The sequence below is a fragment of the Dipodomys spectabilis genome, unplaced genomic scaffold (genome assembly GCF_019054845.1).
Source record: "Dipodomys spectabilis isolate Male_0828 unplaced genomic scaffold, ASM1905484v1 ptg000004l, whole genome shotgun sequence".
NCBI lineage: Eukaryota > Metazoa > Chordata > Mammalia > Rodentia > Heteromyidae > Dipodomys > Dipodomys spectabilis.
Genome location: NW_024870681.1, coordinates 12,875,903 through 12,891,042, shown reverse-complemented (window position 1 = coordinate 12,891,042; position 15,140 = coordinate 12,875,903). Strand labels below are relative to the sequence as shown.

General features: G+C 40.1%; 1 protein-coding gene across 1 annotated transcript; it reads left to right on the top strand.

Annotated features, from left to right (window-relative positions):
* Nucleotides 1-84: 84 nt before the first annotated feature.
* Nucleotides 85-13,801, top strand: LOC122117221 (protein SCO1 homolog, mitochondrial). The gene is made up of 6 exons (XM_042690924.1): nt 85-375; nt 2,841-2,931; nt 5,874-6,071; nt 6,739-6,831; nt 8,552-8,667; nt 12,592-13,801. The coding sequence occupies exons 1-6, from the start codon at nt 100-102 to the stop codon at nt 12,724-12,726; spliced, it is 909 nt and encodes a 302-aa protein (XP_042546858.1). The 5' UTR covers nt 85-99; the 3' UTR covers nt 12,727-13,801.
* Nucleotides 13,802-15,140: the final 1,339 nt, after the last annotated feature.

Genomic DNA, 15,140 nt, shown 5'->3' with positions numbered 1-15,140 from the left:
AGAGCTAGAGTGGCCTCGCCCAACTTCCGGAGGAAGCGGAAGCCGCGCCGGAAGTGGCGGGGCGGGTCAAAGGAGACGCGGTTTCCTCCGCTTCGGCTCATGGCGGGGCTGGCTTTAGCAGCCGGCCGCATGATGCGGCCTCCCGGGGTCCAGCTTTGGCAGAGCAGATGTGGGCTTTGGGGTCTGGCAGAGAGGCCCGGCAGACTCTGGATGAGCCAGTGCCGCCCGCGGCTGGAAGGGGGGCGGCGAGCCTCCGCGCGGCCCGGTGGTACCGTGGGAAGCAGGCCCTTCGGGACCCGCCTGCCGCCGCCCCCGGCCTCCCCGGGGCAGGAGCCGGGGGGCCGCAGGGACCCGACTCGTCCCTCCAAGCCCGGGGTGAGTGTTTCCCCGGGGCGCCCTGGTCACGCAGGCCGGTTGGCGTATCCTTCCCATTTTATCTTGAGACGCGAGAACTCCTGGCCTGCCTACCTGGGTCGTGGTGGGCCAGGTAGGATCCACGAGACGGGACACGAGGTTTATTTATTTTTTTTTTTATAAAACTCATGTCAAAAAGATCAGACCCAGAATTTAACTGGGGGGTGGGGTGGGGAATCAGTCCAGCTCCCGCCACACCTACTCTTGGATGTTAAGAACTGAGACATTGGAGGGGTTTTACAAACTTGCCTTCTCTTTTGAAATAGTAAAAAGATAATTTAAAAAAAAAAAACAAAAAAAAAAAAAACCACCTCTGGGAAACATTCCCGAATGACGGAAAGACAGAAGGAATGAAAGGCATATCTGACAAAAGGAGGTCCTGAAGGTTAAGGTATCTTAGGTTGAGCCTGACTGGGCTCGCCTCCCCCTAAAAAAAAAAACCTTTGTCCTAAGCACTAGGGCTTGCCAGATACGACCTTGCTAGATATTGTCTCTGCTCAAAAAATTAGAACAGCTACAGTCAGGGATAGCAATTTCGAGTCTTGAATTCCCATATCCTGCATCAAGCGAGGAAATGTTTCTGTTTCTTCTGACTCCGATCCTCTTCTATTAAAATCCTTGCCACACCTTTCACCTTCTGAGACTCTCCTTTCTGTGAGACACCCCGAAATGCTTTTCATGAATGAGTAGCTCTCAAAGGGCTTGTGATTTTTGCTTGGAAATTTGGACTTGAAGGAACTTCTCATCTGTCCCTGGAATCAGGTCTGTGTTTCCGGGTTTGCTTTCTCTCCCAATCCTCAAGGAAGCTTTAGAACCTACTGCTTCTCCACATGGATTAGATACGGAGGTTTGGATGTTAACTTGTGCCAGGTTTTCTATTCTTGTTTTCTTACGGGTCCCTGTCTTAACTTTACTGTGATTAAAGAGTCATTACTTAGAATTTCTGTCATTTGAATCTCCCATGTATACCTTGAAATTGAAACAAAAAGTAGATAGTAGTTGCAGGTTGTTTGCCTTTTTCTTGTCTGTTGTCTGGTTCTAGTACTCACACAAAAGAATTTAGAGCCATTACTGTAGTGGTAGGTAATTGAGTTCTCTGAGCGAGGATAAGGTTAATGAGCTAGGTCTTACCTGCCTTAGGACTTGAAAATGCAGTGAAGTAAAACTCATGCAATTTGTAAGAAGCCTCACTTTTAGGTCGGGCAATGGCATAAGGCTGCCATCCCAGCTACTTGGGAGACTTTTCAGTCTCCCAAGCTACCTAGAGCAAAAAATTATGGAGACCCTAATCTTAGCAAACCATCCATGATAAGCATCTGTCATCCCAGCTAAGTGGAGATGCCATAGGTGTGAGGATAGCTTAGATGAGACCAAGGAAAAACCCACCAGGCTACCTGAAAAATAGAATTGAAAAAGATCTGGGGGCAGGGTTTAAGTGTTTGACAGGGTTCAAGTGTTTGAGACTCCATCTTGCAAGTTAGAAGTCCTACCTTCAACTCCCCACCCCCCAGTAAAACAATCACGGGAGGGGGGAGCCCACTTCTAGACATACTTCCTATTACATTGGCTATTCTGGGCATTGACCTTTTTTTTTTTTTTTTTTGGTCCCCGGTCGTGGGGCCTAAACTCTGGGCCTGGGCGCTGTCCCTCAGCTCTTCAGCTCAAGGCTAGCACTCTACCACTTGAGCCACAGCGCCACTTCCGGCTTTTTTCTTATGTGGTGCTGAGGAATCGAACCCAGGGCCTCGAGCATGCAAGGCAAGTGCTCTACCACTGAGCCACCTTCTCAGCCCCGCATTGACCACATTTTATGGCTTATTTACATACCTGATATCAACACATGCTGGTAATTAATTGTTTTTTGTTTTTTATTTTGGTCTGTCCTGGGGCTTGAAATCTGTGCCTAGGCGCTGTCTCTGAGCTCTTCAGCTCAAGGCAAGCACTCTACCACATGAGCCACAGCGCCACTTCTGGTTTTCTGGTGTTTCATTGGAGATAAGAGTCTCACAGACTTTCCTGCCCAGACTGGTTTTGAACTGTGATTCTCAGATCTCAGCCTCCTGAGTAGCTAGGATTACATGTGTGAACCACTGGTGCCCAGCAATTATTTTTTAAATCGTCATTGTAGTTAGGTTCACACATAGTGACAGTCATAATACATGCCTTTCTTTTGGTTGATTTTCTGAAGGAACAGAAACTAATGTGGGGAAATTTCCTCTGGAAATGAGTGTCTTTGTAACTGTCTCTAGAGCTCAGATAGAACCGTATCCGCTGTCAGCATTTTCTTATTTAGCAATAAACAGAAGCATTTTTCATATTCAACAAGATCATGGCCTGTGCACCTGTATATTAAAAATTCCTGCAATATTTAGCATGGTTAAATGTTTATTTCTAATATTTTATTTTTGAAATCTCTGCCCCAGTAGCCTGTTTCTTGGAAGTCTTTAGCATTCACATTTGCTGTTGGAGGAGCATTATTGGCTGGAATGAAGTACTTCAAAAAAGAAAAGACAGAGAGTAAGTGCATATCTGGTAGATCTGAATAAAATATTTCCTGACTGTAGACTGACATCTTTTTTTCTTTGTATAAGATTTATTAAAACTTTGCAGAGATGATATAGAAGATTGTCAGTATACTTTTTACCCAGTTTCCTCTTACATTAACATTTTATATAGTCATTTCATATATATCAAATTTTAACCACATTGGAGACTGAAATTAATATTGTTTGAAGGAAAATGGGTGAAACAGAGTTATCATGTGAAGCAAAGTAAGCCAGGACTGGGAAAGATAAATAGCTAGTGATTTCCCTAATCAGTAGAATTGAGGGGAATTGTTAAGATGTGGAAAAGGACAAGGGGGAAGGAGGGAAGATAAGACTGGTAATGGAAAGGGTGAATATACAAATATGAAAACCTCACCTATTATTTTGCGCAGTCAATATATGCTAATAAAATGGATAAAAGGATATCTGTGTAGCAGTAGGTACATAGTTAGAAACTGAGATACAAATATGAAAATTTCACCTATTTGCACAGTCAGTATATGCTAATAAAATGGATAAAAGGATATCTGTGTAGCTATAGGTACATAGTTAGAAACTGAGTAGGGAGAAGCACAAAACTATACTAAAAACTAAAGTTTTTTAATTTCACATGTTCTATTGACACTTTACTTTTCCTAGATCTAGATATATACTTAAATTTTGTTAAGCTGTAAGTCTTTAAAGACATGAACAGATTTGAATGTGGAAGTATGAGGTCCAGAGAATGCAAAGATGAATAAAATTTAGCCCAGTCCTAGAAGTGCAGGTGACAGGGAACAGACAAATACAGAGTTTTTCTACATAAGTTTCTGCCAGTCCAGAGAGAAAATCTCAGGTTAGTACTAAGGGACGGCCTCTCCCCTTAGGATTTGTGAAGACTGCCTAAGTCGCCAAATGTGGATCTTAGTATAGGTAGATCCTATAAACCTGAATGATGGAGGGCCAGCATACTGATCTGATGTAGCATCCTGAAACGTAGTGACTGTTCAAAAGTTTTTAAGATTTGGTTTAGAAGTTTCCAGTAAATCTTAAACATACTATTTAAATCTGATACTGTTCTTAGATAAAGGAAAATATATACATCTGGGCATGAGAATTCATAGGACAATATGAGTTGCATATAAATAAAGTATAGGTAGATGACTCTTGAATAACAGTTGTATAACAATTATAATTTTATTGGTATAATGTTACACTTACTAAATTCTTTTAGTTGCACAAGGAAGTAGATTTAAATACACAAGCTTCTTCTAACAATTCTAAAATAAGCAACTTCCTTGAATTTTACCTATAATAATATTTGTTTTAGATAGAAAATTTACAGGGCTGGGAAGGTGGCTCAGTGGTAGAGCGCTTGCCTTGTATGCATGAGGCCCTGGGTTCCATTCCTCAGCACCACATAAGCAGAAGGAAAAAAAAAAGCCTGAAGTAGCGCTGTGGTTCAAGTGGTAGAGCGCTAGCCTTGAGCTGAAGAGCTGAGGGACAGCGCCCAGGCCCAGAGTTCAGGACCATGACCGGACCTTCCCCACCCTCCCCCCCCCACCCAAAGAAAAGAAAAGAAAATTTACAATGAAACAATCTTAAAAGTGTTCAAAATTATTTGAATATTTGCTGACATGATCCTTCATCATCTCCAAATGCTTTATTGTATATTTCCTACAAGCACAGATATATCTATTAGAATCAGACTACTCACTTGATTCTTCTTACAGCAAATGAGGCCAGTTCATAGCCACACATTCCTAGTTGACTCTGGTCTCCTTAATTCAGTTTGTACCTAGCTCTTAAAGCTTTACAGGAATTTCATGATCTTGCCATGGCTTTCATGACCTTGACAACTTTGAAGATTACAGGCTAGTTATTTCATAAAGTGTCCCCTAGTTAGGGTTTGTCTAATGCTTCCTGGTGCAACATTTTGGCAGGAATATCAGAAAAGGAATGCTGTAGCCCATTATTGCATCGAGTCAGGCGCCTCTTGGTTTCATCTTGTCCCATTACTGATAATGTAGTCATTTGATTATGATGTCTATTAGGCTTCTTGAAAAGTTATGATTACAAGTATGTATTTGGTTTTGTATATTTGCATGTCCTATTTCCCATCAATCTCTGAACTTATTTCAGTATGGACTCATAGCTTTTTTTATATATCCCATGAGTTATGATCCATTATTTTCTTTATGTTGATACTCAGAGTACCCAGCTTAGCTAGTGAGAGACTCTTCAGGCAGGCTTCTTTGTCTCCAATATTATTTGAGTTTTTCCTTCCTTCTGCCTAAAAAGATAGACATCTCCAATCCCAGTCACTTGAGAGGTGGAGATCTGGCAAATCATGGTTCCTTGGCCAGCCCAGGCAAAGCTGAGACTTTACCCTAAAAATAACTGAAGTAGAAAGCTGAGGGTATGTCCAAAATGGTAGAGTACTTACCTAGAAAATGCAAGGCCCTGTATTCAGACCCCGTATTACTGAAAAACAAGCTCATCTTACACTTTCTCCAAAGATCTCCGTTTCCTTTATTTCATCAATACCCTGTACATAGCTAAGGCCAGTCACTACTGCCACTTCCCCTGCCTCCTCAATATGTCAGGCTCAGGGTCCCCTGCCTACTGAAGCATCTGCTGTAGGCCACTGTGACTCCTTCCTACCCCACAGCAGCCTTACATTGTAATGGTTTACCACTGAACTGCTTTTAAAGAGGAAAGTATTTTTACCATTTCATAGTACTTACTCAGTATCGTAGCATTTTGTTTTATTTATGCTTGGTTTTGGAAAAGATTCTTGTTAGCTTCCTGAAAACTAGGAGTATTTCTATATTTTATTTCCCCTTCCTCCAGTTTTAGTATAGTGCTACAATACGCCAATATTTGATTAGCTCTGGCCAGAATGACTGTGTTTGTATATGTGTCTCTTTTAAGAGCTGGAGAAGGAACGGCAGCGAAGCATTGGAAAGCCTTTACTTGGGGGACCATTTTCCCTCACAACTCATGCTGGAGAGCCCAAAACTGACAAGGATTACCTGGGTCAGTGGGTACTGATTTACTTTGGTTTCACTCATTGCCCTGATATCTGTCCAGAAGAACTAGAAAAAATGATTCAAGTTGTGGATGAAATAGGTAAGAAAAGCATCACTACCTCTACACTGTTGATGCTTACTTTATGTCATGTGGTTTTTTACATTCCGGTATTAGGTTGCAGGGGACCATTGTACGTTGTTAGTCTGAAAGAACATGAATCTCAGCGTTCAGCTTGTTGCTTTGCTTTCTCTGGCCTTACTCCCTACCCTCTGGTGGAGAAGCTTGCTCTGATGCTTAGTCACTTCAAAGAGTCAGTGTGGCCCGGGCCTTCCTGTATTGCAGACTACCTATTGCCTTTTCCCTAGTGCCTGATGGTTACATTTAGATATTGGGAATGATCCGTCGTCTTTAATTAATGCCATTTAGAATCATTGTTTTCAGAATTGTTTGAGGGTATTCTCTCCTTATGAAGAGTATTATCTTGCCCTTGAAATGGGATAAAGAAGAAAGTACAAACATAGCGTATACTATAGATACCAGTACTTATATGCCAGCCTGGTATTAGATTGGATTGGATTGGTTCTAGCATAGACAGCATGTGGCGCTGCTCCTCTATCCCCTTCTCCATTCTCTCAGCTCAGATCTCAGGGGCCCTGTGTCACCCTGACGCTTTGCTGTAGCACTTGCTGCACTCCCCTGTCATTGCTGGTTTGCTTTGTCTTTTCCCTTCCAGTATTACCATGTACTGATGGGGACTTTCTTTCAGATAGTATTCCAACTCTGCCAAATTTAACTCCGCTTTTCATCACCATTGACCCAGAAAGGGATACAAAAGAAGCTATCGCAGATTATGTGAAAGGTAGGTTTTATTAATGATACTTTATATCCTATTTAGTTTTTGCAGCTTTTTATGGGGCAGTGTTTTTGTTGTTGTTGTTGTTGTTTTATAACAGGGCCTTACCCTGTATCCCAGTCTGGCTGACCTAGAACCTGCTGAATAGCTTAGGCTGGCCTTGAACTCATGATCCTTCTGTACCACTCCTTGCAGCTTTAAAGGTATCAATTCATTTCAACCTTGCAGAACCTTGTGAAATCAACAGAACAAATGGACCCAGCTGCATAATTTATGTCTATAATTTGCAAGTTTGTCAGAAATATTGGAAATAATAGTTTTTTCTAAAGCATTACAAACCAGCTATTTATAAGTGACCTAATACACAATCTATAATTTGCATGATATTTAACCAATTGTTTTCTGTCACATTAAATCATAATAGCTCTAAATGAAGAGACCTCTGAGTAGCTATACTTAAATGCCAACCTTTATGTTTATATTCTTCAACAGCAAATAAACACTACTAGTTGCATCTTGAGTGCTTGAAATTTTTAAGTTAGTATGTAAGAAAATATTGCCATTTTGCAATTTGGTAAATAAAACAATATTGGATGTGCACTAACCCAGTCTTTCTTCACCTCTGATTACTTCCTCAAAGACTGAAAAGCAAAGACAAACCCCTGCTTTTTCTTTGCTTCAGTCATTTTCTAGTTTAGAATGAGTTAAAGAACAAAAATTGGGTTGTGTACATTTGGAAAAAGATGCTACTATTGAATGTTGGGTTGTCATTTTAGTTACCAGATAAATCCAGTTGTTTTAAGTGACTTCCACCTATGTAAATTCCAGAATCAGTACATACATGATTTATCAATGATTTACCTTTAGTCCTAGTTGCTTACCCTAGCCCTTAGTTTATTAACAATTGCTGATTTGAAAGGATGAATATTTATTATTCAGCTTTTGTCACACAAGTAGAACATGATACCTGTATTAAGATTGTGGAGATTGTGTACTAAGAAAAAGATGCAGATACTTTGCTGTGCTATATTAATTGTGAATCAGAATTTTCTTCTCATATAAGTTCATTGTATCTTAACTAAGGCTTGCTTGGGACCTAGGTGCTGTTCCTTAGTGTTTTTCACTCAAGCCTGGTGCTCTACCACTTCTGGCTTTTTTTGCTAGTTATCAGGAGATAAGAATCTCACAGACTTTTCTTACCCCAGATGGCCCTGTGATCTTTAGATCTCAGGCTTTCGAGTAGCTAGGATTACAGGTGTGAGCCACCAGTGGATGGCCTACTATATGTATTTTAAAACTAACTATAAAGGTTAGTTAAGTAACAATAATGAATTCAGTACAGATACTTGGTAGATGCCATAAAAAGATGAAACATACATTATTGAGGGGAATTGTTATTTTTTCTATATGAATTTTTTTTTGAATCAAGTGTTTGGGGATTCAGGAAAGAAGTAAAAGTATGGCTGCTTTATTACTTTTTAAGTAGAGGTGTTATTTTACTTGTTTATTTCTCATTTTTTGCTTTTTTTATATTTTTATTGCTATTATAAAAGTGATGTTCAAGGGATTATAATTGCATAAGTCAGGGAAAGATTACATTTGTTTTTGGACAGTGTCACCTCTTCCCTTACTCTCCCTAGTTTTTCCCTCTCATCCCTATCTATAAGTTGTATAGTTCATTTTCAACGTAGTGTCTAGTAAGTACTGTTTTCTTTTTTGAATTTAGAGTTTTCTCCCAAGCTTGTTGGCTTGACTGGCACCAAAAAGGAGATTGATCAAGTGGCCAAAGCATATAGAGTGTATTATAGCCCTGGACCCAAGGATGAAGACGAGGACTACATAGTAAGTACACACTCCATTTGTAATTTGTGGCTGGCTCCTAGATCTGAAATACTCACACAGCTTCCAAGATGAAAGGAAACCTGAGATTACTGCAAATTCTTGAAGAGCACATTATGTTCCCCCATGGGCTATGCCTAAATTAAAAGTAATCTTGATCCTTCTGCCCTAATTAAGCCCACACAGTAATCATGCCTCCCAGGTCTGGTGCCTCGTAGCATTGAGAAACTTGAATTATGAGAAAAAAGGATAAGAGAAAAATCTTCCTTCAGGAAGAATTCTTAAGGAAATCCTTTAGGAAAGTGGACAGACCCTTGTGCAGCTTCTTTGCTGCACCAGCCAAGAGAGGAAACCATGGAAAAAGGCTTTCTCAAGCTTCTTTACCTGTTCACACATGCTAGAGTTCTACCGCTTGATCTACAGCTCTACTCTGGCTCTTTGCTGGCTAATTGGAGATGGAGTCTTTCAGACTTTTCTCCCCAGACTGGGCTTGGACTGCGGTCCACCAGGTCTCAGATATCTGAATAGCTAGGGTTATAGGTATTGGCACTTAGTTCTTCTGTATTTCTAGGCAGAGTTAATGTAAATAGGTTTTTTTTGGGGGGGTGGGGGTTGTTATTTTTCTGGTCGTGGGGCCTGAACTCTGCCCCTGGGCGCTGTCCTTCAGCTCAAGGCTAGCACTCTACCACTTGAGCCACAGCGTCACTTCTGGCTTTTTCTGTTTATGTGGTGCTGAGAAATCAAACCCAGGGCCTCATGCATGCACGGCGAGCACTCTACCACTGAGCCACCTTCCCAGCCCCTGTAACTAGTTTTGATCTTAACTGACCAACTGGAGTCAGGATGGTCTGACTTCAAGCCTTAAATGAATTTTCCTAAATGGTGTTCACAAATTAATACCCCTTAGTCTGTTGTTTTTATAGCTTCTAACTCTGTCAGTAAGATATTTTTCAGTAAAAAAATTTTACAGATAAAACTGAGCAAATTAAAGACATTCTATGTGTTAGGAGAGTTTTACTGAAACTAAAGCACTGCTCACCAGTGAATGAGATTTGGATCCAGCTGCTGTCATATGTCTGATTGTTCTGTCAACTGTCCCTTGACAATTCTGTAGTCACTGCTGGGTAGTCTCAATGTAGCAAGAACTCGCACTTTTCATGTTGTCTGTCTGTTGTCAGCATGGACAGTTAGGTGCCAGCAAGGTTATAGACAAACCAAACAGCTTTAGTACCTGACATTTCACATATAACTTAGGCAATTCAGGCCACAATTTTTAATTTTTTAATCTTAAAATTCTACATGCAAAAAATAAATCTTATGGATACTTTGACTCTCTTGAGTACATCTTAAACCCTATCTGTGTTGATATATAATAATCAATGAGTTCATTGCTGTACATTTGCTAAGTGAACCAATAGGGGGAGACACTCTTGGTGTCTTAGGTTTTCATTAATTGTGGGAGACCACAAATTTTCATGTGCAGAATGGTATGGAAAACATCTAAGATTTAAGGGCCTTCAAGGAATGGTGTGCTCCCTTAAAGACAAATCTTGAGTCATAATGGAATGACATTTTCATAGTATCAGACAACAGCAACAAAACGTAAACTAGCTTTTGTATGGAATCTTTAGTGTGATAACATGAGCTGGGCATGCCATATATTTGAGATTCCTTAAAAAAAAAAACCTGTGCACTCTTATACATAACAGATCCAATATAAGTATTAAGATGCTTTTCAAAAGAAGAACACAAATAAATGGCTTTCAAAGTTAGGAGAAGATGCTCAGTTTCATAATAAATGTGAATGAGTGAGATGCTAATTTTTATCAGTTAGTTGAAAAATCTATTGTAAAATATATTGTCAAAATTGGATCAGCAGGAAATGTACTATGGAAGCAGGTCAGAAACCACCCGCACTTCCCATGCGTTGTTAACAGAGGGCAGTCTGTCAGCTGCTTTGGTCTAAAGATTCCAATTTTGGAAATCCCTCCTACAGATGGACCCTGAAGCATTATTAGTAAAGAGAAGGGACTGAAAGCCAAGCAGCCATTTTGTAAAAGCTACCTGTGTCTATGCTGATACACACCAATGATCAATATATTTTTTAACAAAATGCAAGTAAGATACTCTGTTACTTAGTGGAGATCTGTAGATAGCTTACTTAGAAGAGTAGTAAATACAGAGTATAGGAGTTCACAAGAAACTGGCAGCCCAGATACCCTTAAGTGTAGTATGCATGTTAACCTTTTTAGACAAGAAACGTATGATAAAACACTTGATTTGCTTTTCTCCAGTGGGAGTAGGGAAGGATGGAAACAGCGTGGTGCGAAAAGTCTTTGAATTAGATAAGTTAGATACATGCTAGGTTTGCTGTGTCGTTATGTAACCTTCTTCAGAAAGTTGTGTTTGGATAGGGCTGAGATGACATGTGACAGGACTTTTCAGTCATTGCAAGTTTCATTCATTAAAGAATTCTATATGATATGATAAGAATTCTGTACGTCCACTGGCTATAGCCATAGCCCAAATATGTGACCACTGAAAAGTTTGATAGAGATAGAACTTTTTATTGGATACTAGAAAAAAATTATATTGAGACTACTCTGAAAAAGAGCCCAACACACTACAATTCTGTTTCTTAAGAGAGAAAGAAAATAGAGAAAAAAAGAAAGGGAGAAGTGGAGGCAAGAGATGTGAGCAGCAGAATATGGGCTTGGAGGAGAACCGGAGAATTAATTCTGATTCCTCTGTCAAATTGTGGAGAAACATCCATCCCTTTTCTGCTCCCTGCAGTAAATTCTCCACAACACATGAAGTCACCAGCTGTCTGAGCTCTCAGCAGCATTCTTTCCTTATGGGACAGACAAGTAGTTCTTTCCATCTGCTATCTACACACACACACACACACACACGTGTGTGTGTGTGTGTGTGTGTGTGTGTGTGTGTGTGTGTGTGTATGATATAACCTCACAGACATGTAATGTGTGTTGAGCATATTTGGGGGAGTGTCTCCAGTTTGGTATGTGTGATCACATTCCTGCCTTTCTTCCTGTCTTCCCAAATAGCAGTTGAGCCTGCAAGAGATGCCAAGGGCTTAAAATGCTAAATCTTGTCTCTTAAAACTAGATTTTTTTTGGAAGTAGCTAACTAAAAAGATTAATGACTAAACTTAAGTTGGAGCTGGGAACACTTTAAGATCTTGATACGTTGAAAAGAGCTCAAAGTATAGCATTCCTGGCCACTGAGGAGTTTCCAATGTGCTTCTAGTAGGATTGGTTGTCAGTGCAACCTGTAAAAATTAATTAAAGGACAAAAACACATCTTCTAGTTTTCGTTTGAACTACTAATGCGGGCATTAAATATTGTATTAAGATTTGTAGATTATATAATTAAAACTATTAATTTCATGGCTTCTCATAAAACATATGCTCAATTTAGGTAGTAATGAATGAGAACCAGTTCTTTCTAAAACATAGAAGCTTACCTGAGAACTTACTATGGAAATTAATTTTTTTCAACACTTTCAAATTGGCATCTCTGTATAATGTAGAAAAGGGCTCAGATGTGACACTTTCCCTCAAAAATCTAAAGCATTTCCAAACCAGCCTTACTCAAGCATTGAACACATTATGAAAGCCTGTAGCAACCATTAAGGGGGCTGTTCTCTCAGCAGCTCTGTGGGTGAGTATATTTAAGGATTGAACCAAACAAACCAAGTTGTAACTGACATTTTAAGCAATAGTCATCAGTGCAACATAGAGTTTGGATGTCCATAGGTGTTCATTTCCTGTAATAGACTTAGAAGCCTATTGCATAAATAATAGATATTACTATGGCTACGCATGAATGTAAAACTTACCCTGTTTATGTATTCATTGGCTCACTTCAATAACCCTTATGTCACATACTCCTCCCTTCTCTTTGCAGGTGGATCATACAATAATAATGTACTTGATTGGACCAGATGGCGAATTTCTAGATTATTTTGGCCAGAACAAGAAAAATGCAGAAATAGCAGGTGCAATTGCTGCACACATGAGGACCCACCTGAAAAAGAGATAGCCACAGCCAGGAGTCTCTGGCTAAAGAAGACCAAAGCACTGTCTGCTATTAAAGCATATATATCTATATGCAGCCTACTGAAAGACCTGCGTACCAGGAGAACATGTCTGTTAGCTGCGTGTTTCCCTTGGACACAATTAGCACCTTTGGAACTGTAATCATTACAGTCCAGCCAAATAGCTACCCTGAGCCAGGAAGACCAGGTTAAATGGAGCCAGTAGAGAAAAGACCACAGAATTAACAGAGAGAAGCATGCTGGTGTATGGCCAAGGAGCAAGGCCCTCACAGGCTGCTTCTCCATTGTCTTGGACTAAAGTCACACAAGTTGTGTGGCTGATCTTTACAGAAGAATGTAATTTCCATAGTGCTCTTGGTTGCTTACCTTTAGTGCTTGATGGCAGGTAGTCAAGATTAGCTATCTGCCATTCAAAGTCAGTCTTTGTACTTAAAAGGAAAAGGTTAGTCTTGTTAATGAATATCATTGTCACATTTCATCTCTCCATCAGTAGATACTGATTTAACTAGTGAAGAGGGGAAAATGTGTTGCTTGGAGATAACTGTTAATTTGATTCCTATAGGAGTCTTTTGGGTTTATTTTAAATAGATAAATGATTTGTCAGATTTTTAGTTATAGATCAAACAAAAAAGGGTATTGATCATCAGTGTGACAAAGAATGGTTTTTCTGCATATAATACTGCACTGCATATAAAATAAAGCTGTGTTCAGTTTTGCATAGATGAACATGGCTCTTCCCCTGGGTGAAGAGCAAGCCTGTCGTCAGAGCAGAGACTGAGATCTGCAGACTGTGTAGGGTAGGTTGGTGCTTGTGAAAATGCAGATTCTCTGACCAGAGCTGGCCTCAACAAGCTTGGAGAAGGGTGCAGAGTCCTAATAGAGAGGCCTAGAAACATCATTTCATGGCAGAATAATCACTTGGTATGTCAGCTGTTCAAGAAAATGACCGTTGAGTGGTGTAGTGAATCTTGGCTTTTACATTTTTCTTGCCTAGTGACTTGACTGTCACTAAAGCCAAGTTTTCTGAATGTCTTTTAATAAATCCTAAATTGCCACCTAGGTGGGAAGTAGATCTATTTATTTATTTAAATTTAATTATTTTTTTTGTCGGTCGTGGGGCTTGAACTCTGGGCCTGGGCGCTGTCCCTCAGCTCTTCAGCTCAAGGCTACCACTCTACCACATGAGCTACAGCGCCACTTCTGGTTTTCTGGTAGTTTATTAGAGATAAGAGTTTCACGGACTTTCCTGCCTGGGCTGGCTTTGAACTGTGATCCTCAGATCTCAGCCTCCTGAGTAGCTAGGCTTACATTCATGAGCCACTGGCGCCAGCATAGATTTATTTTTACATGTACCTGATGCAGGCCTATGTTTTGGTTTTTACATTCTCATAAACTCAGCATTAGCTCCTAAGCTTTACATTTAATTTTTTTTTTAATTTTGGTTTTGCTGGTACTATAGGACCTCATGCTTGTTCAGCTGGTGCTCTTCTACTTGAGCCACACCTCTAGCACTGCTTTTACAAGGTTTTTTTGTTTTTAAAGATGGAGTCTCTTAGACATTTCTGCCCAAGCTGGCCTTGAACTGTCACCCTCTGGATCTCAGCCTCCAAAATAGCTAAGATTACAGACATGAACCATTGGCAACCATCTGTAAGAAAGATACTTAGATGAGTGAAAGAAAGGTAACTATAGCCATTAAAAACTGAACCATGTCCTTCACACTCCATATGTCCAAGTCCCAGTAACTTCAAAATATGACTATTTGAAGAGAATATTTTTAAAGAGGTTAAATGAAAACATCATTAGGGTAGACTATCCCTAAGCCTGTTTGACTGCTGTCCTTAAAAGACAGAATATATCACCATGAGTCTCAGGGGTCTAGGAGGGGCCAGCCCTGCTGCCGCCTTGGCTTTGGACTTCGAATGCTTTGCCTGATATTTTATTCAAAGAGCCCTAGAAAACCCCCGTAACAACTCATTCCTTGATGAAACCCCTATAACAACTCATTCCTTGATGAATAACTGCTAGATGTAGTCTGCTCCATAAATAGTTGGTTTGAAATGATGTAAAGCGAAGAACTTGCTATAAAAGACTAGTCTCCTGTAACAAGAATAATACTGAGGATCTGAAGTGCCAAACATTTTAAAAGGTGGTCTGTTTTAAGCCACCAGACATTTGTGTGGATCACTGCACACAAGCTTGCTCTCAGATTAGCTGTAGTCCTCATTCTCAGCTGTTGCAAGTCCGCTTGTGTAATGATCCAGAAAAGGAGCAGCAGCTTTGGGAGAAACCTTTCCATTTGCTTTTCATTCCAATGTTAGGTTTAAAGGCTAGAAGCAAAGGGGTCTCGGGAATTATCTCCCTCTTTGTGCACGAGGGAACACTCCTAGATAATATT

Coding starts and splice junctions, on each gene's coding strand:
- LOC122117221 (XM_042690924.1), top strand. CDS start 100: ATGGCGGGGCTGGCTTTAGCAGCCGGCCGCATGATGCGGCCTCCCGGG. Junction 376..2,840: donor CTCGTCCCTCCAAGCCCGGG/GTGAGTGTTTCC, acceptor CTGCCCCAGTAG/CCTGTTTCTTGGAAGTCTTT. Junction 6,832..8,551: donor TATCGCAGATTATGTGAAAG/GTAGGTTTTATT, acceptor TTTTGAATTTAG/AGTTTTCTCCCAAGCTTGTT.